The sequence below is a fragment of the Durio zibethinus genome, chromosome 5 (assembly GCF_047325235.1).
Source record: "Durio zibethinus cultivar Kanyao isolate XHJ-2024 chromosome 5, ASM4732523v1, whole genome shotgun sequence".
Lineage (NCBI taxonomy): Eukaryota > Viridiplantae > Streptophyta > Magnoliopsida > Malvales > Malvaceae > Durio > Durio zibethinus.
In genome coordinates this window covers 7,961,327-7,970,994 of record NC_143166.1, presented here as the reverse complement: position 1 = coordinate 7,970,994, position 9,668 = coordinate 7,961,327, and the positions used below count along the sequence as shown (strand labels likewise).

Genomic DNA, 9,668 nt, shown 5'->3' with positions numbered 1-9,668 from the left:
GTTTATTTACCATCAAGTTATTAATGATTTATTATAAAGTTATAATTTATTTATTGCAAAATTATCAGTGATTAACTAATTTACTACTAAATTATCACTAATTTACAACTAAGTTATTTGTAATATACTAATACATTAATAATGATTTGTTATTAAGTTATCAATAATTTATTACTTAATTATTATTGATTTACTATTATATTATTATATATTTACTACTATGTTATAATTGATTTACAACTTAATATTCGATTATTTACTACAAATTTATCACTGATTTACTACTAAATTATCCATAATATACTATCAAGTTATCATTAATTTATATTAAATTATCTATAATTTACTATTAAGTTATTATCATTTAACAATTAAGTTATTAATAATTTACTATTAAATTATAATGTTTTACTTTTAAACTTCCAATGATTAACTATTAAATTATCAGTTATTTACTACTATATTATTGTTTACAATATACAAAACTTATTTATGATTATTAATTAATTACTATTAAAATTGGAATTGATTTATTATTTAATTATTATTAATTTAAATTATCAGTAATTTATTAATAAGTTATCAGGGATTAACTTCTAAGTTAGCACTTATTTTTTATTAAATTATTATTGAATTACTACTTTGTTGTTATGCATTTATAAATATAATATAATTGATTAAATACTAAATTATTATGTATTTATTATTATGTTATTATTGATTTACTATTAATTTATCAATTATTAATGACTAAATTATCATTCATTTACTATTAAATTATTATTAATTTACTATTGAGTTATCAATGATTTACTATAAAATCATTACTATTTAACTATTAAGTTATTGATAATTGCTACTAAGTTATATTGATTACTTTTAGCTTTTACTAATTAATTACTAAGTTATCAATCATATCCTACTATGTTGTCATTAATTTATATATATCCAAAAAGAAAGTAACCACAATATATGTTAAACGATGTAATTTGTAAGAAAGAGAAAGAAAGTAAAAAAAAAAAAAGTTTAAGTGTAGATGACTTGAAAAACAATGAGAAAATGCCATTAATTTGCTATTTGTAGTTTAACATGTAATAATAAGTTAAAATCATAACTTTTTGTACTAATACAAGTATCAAAACTAAATTAAATAAATATACAATATATATTAAGTTAATATTTCGAAGATATTCTTCAAATTTTTTATTTCATGATAAAATAGTAAGTATTAAGATAAGCTTTATTAATGATTTGCTTAAATGATTCATGTATTTAGTTTCATACTTGTTAACGAAATACAATTACTAATGAAAGATTGTACATATTAAGATAAGTTCTATTAATGATTTGATTGAATGATAAGTGTATTTATTTTCATACTTTTTAGCGAAGCTCAATTACTTATGAAAGATTGAAAGTTTTGAAGTATAATGCCAACAATGAAAGTAATAAACTTTACTTTATATTTCTATTTTTAAGTATATAATTTGGGGTAAAATTTTAGTTATATATATGGTAAAAGTAATGAGAGAAAATTTACTAAATAAAATTTATAAAAATTAAACAAATAATATTAAATCACAATAATTACCTTCACATTTTCTTTAAAAAATTTCTTTTATTAAACTAAAAGATACTGTATTTCTAATTATTATTTTATTGTACCAACATTTAAAATGTTTTTTTATATATTTTTTATACCAACTAACTTTTCTATTTGAAAAGAGTAAAAAAATTGAAGAAGGTCATGACAACTCAAATAATGTTTAACTGTTTGTCATCTTCTTGAACGAGTATGAATTATGATATCTCTTTCAAATAAAATATTTGAGTTGTTTCCCTCAATCCATATAGCAATTTGATCAGCAAAAGAACTATTATATACTTATTGATCTAAATTAACATTGGTGTAATACAAATTTTAAAATCCTTATAAGAAGATATATACTTTAATATTTGCAAGAATTGAGTACAAGGATTTTCTTCTAGAATTATCATTAATAACTCTATAACTTTTGCAACTAAATTTTCATTTTGTTATTTTCTCATTCTAGTTTGAAATTTATTATTGGTGTTATAAAAATATAGCTAAAAATAATATGATTTAATCGACTTAAACTTGAAACAATTTAAAACTCAAATTGAGTATACATAAAATTTTTACTCATTTTATATATTAAAAAATTAATAATAATTTAATATACATAATTATAAAAACGAATAAATTTGACTTTATTTCAATTGATTTAAAAAAGTAAAAATCTGAGTAGTTATTTAAAACCTTAAAAGATTGACCAAAACCAAATTTTGAATTGAAATAATAACCCAATCATAAAATAATATTTCTTATTCATCTTCTGTATCAATTTATAAGTTCCTTATTTAAGTTTTTTTTTCTTTCATCTTATATTGTATTTGTAGTTGAATTAGTTAATTAATTTTTTAAAATATTTTTAAAATGAAATTGAAATTTTATGTAATTGAGTATACTTATTTTTTATTTGAATTTAGGATTATTTGAATTCAGCTTTTGAAAAACGAAATGCTTGCACCAATTCTTGAGTAAAATTTACTTAGGTAATAAGTGAATAATTGAGTATACGATAGATAGACTTAGATGAAAAAACTTGATTTAACCTAATTGACCTCTAATTCTAAGTTTAAAAACAAATTTGAAATTATAAAAAATCAAAATACAAAAAAATTGAAATAACTTAATATAAAATTAAATAAAAATTTATTAAATGAATTTTATTAATGAATGCTTTTAAATCACTTTTAAGTTTAGTTAAATTACAATTTTATAATATTGTTTTTATATTAAATGTAATAGTGATAATTAATGTGATAAATTTCAATGCTTTTAAACAAATATTACCCAATATAGTAACTTTAAAATTTATATACAAACATGAACATTCTTCAACTTATAAAATTGAGAAAATGAGGGAATATACAATGCTTCTCCAAATAAAAAAATTTCAAATTGATCCTAAAGAAATTTAAAATCAATAAACTTGTATATTCTTCATTGAAACATCATCTAACATTAACCATATTTGTCATATGAAGAAGATAGAGGTATATTACATAACCAATCAATCTTTCATCTCATTTTTTTCTCACGATATTCTTCTATTGGTACTTTCATTAATTTAATGTAATTGTATAATCTACTAATCAAAAACTTAAAATTTCTTTTATTTAAAAATTTTATTATACATTAATTTATATTATATTAAAATATTAAAAATACACAAGAGTAAAATTTAAAATGAAATAAAAGTAGTTAATTAATTTCTCTTTTGAATTATTTTAAGGGACTAAAAAGATTTAATTATGTTATCAATGATCAAATTATCAACTAATAAAACATACAAATGATAAAATCATTATCATACATATGTAGTTAGCAAATCAATTAAAACAAAAAATTGAAAGTAAAAATAGAGAAAAACAAATATTCTTCAATGACTTAATTATTATTATGTTTAATGAATTTATTTATTAACATAAACTACATATGTAATTACAACAACTAAAGAAACAAATTTCATATAATTGTCTTATTCCTATGTACACTAATAAGGTTTAATTTCGTTATATTTGTATTTTTATTTGATGTGAAAAATCATATTTTGTTTTAATATAAATTTAATTATAATAAAGAGTTTAATAATAAAAACGAAAATTCATTTAAATTAAAATTTATATAAAAATTTACTATGGTACTTGAATAAATCATTTTTAACATTTTTGGAAATAAAATTTTATTAAGAGTCAATCACTTTTAGCACTTTTTTAGTGTAATTATATATAAAAAAATCTAATAATAATAAAAAAATTCATTTAAATTAAAATTTATATAAAAAAAAGTTTTCTAAGAATATTTTAATCAATCACTTGTAATACTTTTGCAATTAAAATTTCAAAATTTTAAAAAATTTAATTTCACATAGATTTGTTTTAAATTTTAGTTGAATTAAATTAAACTTAAATAAATTAATAAAAATTATACATTTAAAAATAAATTTATTAATTTAAAAAATTTTAAAAGTATTTAAGTTAATCTCTTTTGATAGCTTTGGAATTTACATCTTTATATATAAATAATAGATGAAATACATATATATATATATATGTTTGTATGTATGTATATATATAATAGAATGATAATTAGATAGCGTAACAAATAATGTAATGTTGGGGCAGAGCCATTTTTTTAATAAAGTAGTGGCAATATCTATGCTAAATGAATTTTGAATAGAGCTTGAAATACATTTTAAATAAACATTTCGTTTGTAAAATAAGGTTTGTTGAGGAACATTTCTATAATTATCATTTCTAAATCAAATTAATTCGTAAATCTTTCGAGAATCATATCAAGGATTTGATTTTGAATTTGAAAGAGATATAAAAGGGTGGAGGAATGATTTTGTTTTATGATTTCAGTCACATTTTTATACTTTTTCTTTGTCATCATCTCATCTGAAACATGAATCTCGGACCAATAAGCCCATCCAACTGAACGGAGAGGTCAAGAACAGAGAGGTTGAAAACCGATGGGAGGAACCAGGAATTTGAGCTTTATTATGCAATTTGATCAAAATTACCCGGATCAATAAATTAAAAAAAAAAAAAAACCAAAATCACACGAATAAATCCATCATACAAAATCCATCAGGGAAAAGTAACCCAAATTCGACCCTGTTGCGGGATACATGTTGTCACTGGGCTTATTTAAATAATTGTGTACTTTACTATGCTGTTGACAGGCGACTAACATCTGCTGCGGCATTCATTTAAGGTATAGTTCTTTGTTTCCTTTTTTTTTCCCCAATTCAACATTATGAGCCTTAAAAAATATATATGTATTACTCCTAGAATACAGAAATAGATCATTTTGTCCTTTCTTCATTTTAAATGATTGATTATGCAAAACTGAATCTTAATGACATCCAATGTAGCTCATCTGGTTTCAACTTACGAGTGCTGGATCACATCGGAAGGCATCTTTGACAAAATTGAGTAGTGAAAAGGCATTCAGGTTTCTTGGAGAATAAGTGAGTGCCTTTTATCTTGAAGCATGAGTTTTGATTCTTGTATAGAAGATGCACCCTGATAAATTTTGCAAATTTTCCTTTTTCATGCCATGTTTTCTGGGTGCCAATAGTGCAAAACTATAAACTGCAGAATCATTAGCCAAAATAAAAGATTAAGATCACGTTACAAAGACTGGTCATAGTTTCAAGTCATGCTTTTTAATAATGCCGTAAATTTTAACGTTTGGTATACTCGCCTCTATTAGTGTTCATTATTTGGCACCAATGCTGTCTATTGATATCAATTTGATTGTCTTCACATATAATGAACGGCTTAGGATAAATTTGGATTGACTGCAAAATTGCACATCTTGGTTCACAAACACAAAAATCCTGCTCAACCACTCAATATATGAAAACATAAATAAAAACTGCATGCATGCATGCTCATCTGGTCTATTTTTTTCAAAATTTTTTTAATATGCTATTTTGGTTGTTTGTTTTCTCTACTTTGTGGATTTTGTTCTCCATCTCTCTGAGTTTTAAGGTGTTTTGTTCATGTTTTTGGATTTTTTGGTTTCCCAGGCAGTGATGTTTTCAGGATGCAGGACCTACATGCAGTCATGTAATTAATAATTCAATTTTTAGCTGGTCCCTGAAAATTCTATTGCCAATTTCCGATGCGTTGCGTTGAAACCTTATTGGATATGCGGTTGAAAATTTCTTATTAAACAACAAATGCCCCTAGTATTCTCGTAAAGGGTTCTGTTTTATGCCATGATGCTTCAAAACTTCCAATGGCATATTTTTTAGCTGTAGGGAGTAGTCCTGTAGGCTGTGCTTGAAAAGCATATCATGCTTATTTTTGTAATATGCTAAACTTCCAGCTTCCAGGAAGCTACAAATGAACGAGTTAACCGCACTCTATATAATACATAAAGGATGCAGTTATTTTGAACAGAAGATATTCAGAAACATTTTACATCATGCACTGAAGTTCATCATCCTGTTCTTATTATTGAAATAGAATTGAGTTTTTCCAACATATTTTATCAAAAGTTTTCCCTTAAATTTATTCAACTGTTAGTAAGTTATGTTCTATAGTATTTCATCTCATCTGCAGGAAAACATGAAGATGCTGCACAAGTAGCCACTTTAACAGAAATAAACTACAGGAAAAATTATCAATAACTCGTGAACTAGTATAGGAATGAAAGAGAGAAAAAATAGTCATTTCATCATCACAAAATTTACAGCTGTGTAAGAACCCTATAATCAATTGATCTCATATCTATAAAAAAATAATAATAAGATAAGAATGCAAAAAACAATGAAAAGAATGAATTTTTTCTGGTGTCATTACCTACAAGCAATCAAGTTTGGTATTGTTGCAAAAGAGCCTTCTCCCAGGGTAAGCCTCCAGTGGCAGGATCAGCAAAATTTGTCAGGACAAAGTCCCTCATACCGGTGTCCCAGACTTCACAGAACTGTAGTCGCCAATTATGTGGTTCAATGGCCTCAGTTCCAAGCCCAGGCGCTCTGTCCTTGGACCCTTGGTTTTGGTTTTCTTGCCAGTCAACAACATAGGTTGCAACCCTTCTAAAGAACTTTGCTCTAAAGGTGTCCCATACCTGGTACTTGTAGTGGTTTATTATGATAGAACTTTCAGGCACATTCAGGTATCTTAATCCCTTTCTCAGCTGGAAGTGGTGCACAACATTGAGAAGAGAATCATTGAGTAAATCAGGGCGCACAATAGATTTGTGTCGCTCTGGGCTTTGCAGTCGGCAAGTGTAACCTACAGTTACTCCTTGTGATGGAGTTGAGCTCAATCCAGATGGCCCAAAGCTGTGGCAAGCTGCTCTTATTTCTGCAATTGTCCTAGATGAAGAGTAATTAGCAACCAGGGACCTTAGTAAATTTTGACCCAGTAAAGCTCTCCGGTGGTGACGAGGGAAGTAGTAGAACTCATCAACATCAAAGAATCCTACCCATTTACACTCATTTCTTGCTCTCAAAGCACAGTGAGAAAACCCTGCCTCTTGGGTTTTAATCCAAGGCCAGCAATGCCTGCTCACATTATAATCTTGAAAATCAAGCTCTTCAATAACTTCCTGAATTCCATCATCACTATTATTGTCATAAATGAACCACCGCTCAACCCCTAGCCAGGCATGGTACATAATCCACTCCCGCAGTGCCGGTGCCTGGTTCCAGAGCATAGTACAGGCGCAGAGCTCATACTTCTCCCTCTTCCTTTTCTTCTGGTAGGACTTTGAATTGTATAGTTTAGCCACAGAAGGCATAGGCAGATTCTTATGCCTTCTTTGCTTCCTCCTGTGCTCATAGGATCCGGTATTGTGAATACTAACCGCAGATGTCATTGGCACATGTTCGGCACCACTCTCACCACCATGGACAACAGTGACCCGAATTCCCTGAACCTTATCCGGATTATTTCTTATACTCCTGGGCAACGAACACCTAACAACCTCTTGTGCAGCCGCTACTGCTTCAGTCATTAGCACGAACCCTTCATCTTTATCCCAATTCCCCGAACCAAACTGGCATCTGAACTGGGCAGGATCGGATTCTTTATGGGGTCGAAGATTCAACCCCTTAACAAAAACAACCGCAGTTTTCCCATCCAATGCTGCTTCATAAACCATTCTATCCCATGAGTGAACCGTCTGATTACCCCTCAAAGACCAATTATGATAAACCCCATCTCCTCGCCGCCTCAAAGCTACAGTGGCCGAATAATTCAGAGGTGGGAGAGGGCACCTAACAATCGATCTAAACCCATCATATTCATCAATAGACAGAACCCCTTGGTAGACAATCTCCTTATCTTTAATCTCCTCAATTACTTCACTAGAATCATTGAAAACTTTGTTGTAAACACAATCCAACTTTTCTGCTTGAACAATCTTGCTGGATACAAGCAAAAGCAAGTGATCAGGGAACAAGACTCGATCTTCTACTCTCAAAGGTAACCGTAAATTTTCATGAAAAGAATCCTGAAGTGAACTTTTTGACAAGATTGAAAAACTTGGGACGCTAAGAACTGGGTGAAAAGATACGGTCCGGATTGGAAACCTATCTGTAGCCAAGAACAAAAGGAAAACCAAGAAAGACAAGCAAAAGATTAACGACCTTACTGACAAAAACCGAGTCCGTGAGTAGGGCCTGTAGATTCTCTTCCGCTTCCGACGCTGCTCAGAATCCATATCTTTTCAGAAGAAAAAAAAAAGCTGAAACTAAATAGTAAGAAGTAAAAGAAAAATGGAAGAAGAAAAAGAAAGAGAATGAAAGAAAGGGCCGAGAAGGAAAAGAATATAATGACAGATCTGGGGTGACTTTTTTTTTTGTTGGTTAAGGAAACTGACTGTTGAGGGAGTACGTGCGACAGCGGAGATCTGGAAGCAAGAATTACTGACAGGGTTTTTTTTTTGACCTTTGAATTACGCGTTTATGGCTGCCGTCTAAGGGCAGACTAAAAATGGGGCAATGTCATTGTATAGCAAAACCATGGAGATTATTGGGTAAAAACAATGGACAGGAACGGTGGATTCTCAGCATAGATGTTCAAAAGTGTTGGACTTTGTTCTTTTATTTTTTGCTTTTTGATGATGTGAAGCAGAGACACTTGGCTTTCACAGACAGACAGGCTTACCAGTCTTTCTGGCTTATTACTATAATTCTGTTTTTTTTATATATATATTTTAAGATGTTTGGTATTGACTCTGATGATAAAACAATTAAAATTTTAATACTATTATAATTCTGTTTTCGCATTCCTAAATAATAAGTTTGCTTCCTAATGTTTGGTCTCACTAATACTAATATAACAGGAAAAGGCACACAACCACACTTTTGGCTCTTAAAGGGTGATGTTGTTTCTCTTTCAAGCTTAGGAGATTAAATTTGTTAGTTATGCAATTATTAACAATAAAGACAAAATTTATTATTATACTTTAATTTAATGTTGAATTTTGCCATTGTATTTTAAATTTATTGAATTTCGTTCTTTCGTTTTTTATTTTTTGATTTTTGACTAATACACAAAGATATTAGCAGTCGTTTCAGTATGGTAAAGATACATATGTATCTGCATTTGAAAATTCGTCAATGGTACATTTTTTCATATATTATAATTAAAAATTGGATTGATTAATTTTATTTGAAAAAATTATAAAGTTCATAACAAATTTAAAATCATTGTGTATATTAAAATGAATGGTATTATTATTATTACTAATCAGTAAAATTCACATTCAAAAAAAAGGAGAGAGAAAATTTTGTTTTATGATAAAAAATTCATTCATCTCAATTATTTTTCAAGAAAAAAAAAAAGAAAACAAGGGTCCGTTGAATTTCAAATAGGCAATTTCACTAATAAGATACGAAAACTTACTTCATATTTGGAATTGTACAAAAAAGGTTATTTATCTCAGAGAGATCTACGTAAAATTTTAGGAAAACGTCAACGGTTTCTGTCTTATTTATCAAAGAAAAATAATGTATTGTTGAATAATTTGTTAATGCAAATAATAAATTTTGTCATTATATTTTTAATTTTATTGATTTTTGGACAAAAGATATTTCGTAAAATTTCTATTAATA

The 9,668-nt window shown here is 27.5% G+C and overlaps 1 protein-coding gene across 1 annotated transcript; it reads right to left on the bottom strand.

The window, feature by feature from the left end:
- Positions 1-6,225: 6,225 nt before the first annotated feature.
- LOC111282588 (glycosyltransferase family 92 protein RCOM_0530710-like) lies at positions 6,226-8,561 on the bottom strand. The gene is made up of 2 exons (XM_022870735.2): positions 8,199-8,561; positions 6,226-7,976 (listed from the first exon to the last, which is right to left on the bottom strand). Exons 1-2 carry the CDS (start codon positions 8,270-8,272, stop codon positions 6,416-6,418), a joined length of 1,635 nt encoding a protein of 544 aa, XP_022726470.2. The 5' UTR covers positions 8,273-8,561; the 3' UTR covers positions 6,226-6,415.
- Between the last annotated feature and the right edge of the window lie 1,107 nt (positions 8,562-9,668).

Bases quoted from the DNA above. Each gene is read 5' to 3' on its own strand.
- LOC111282588 (XM_022870735.2), bottom strand. From the start codon at position 8,272: ATGGATTCTGAGCAGCGTCGGAAGCGGAAGAGAATCTACAGGCCCTAC. The intron at 7,977-8,198 runs GTCGTTAATCTT...GCTTGTATCCAG, and splicing joins ACTCGGTTTTTGTCAGTAAG to CAAGATTGTTCAAGCAGAAA.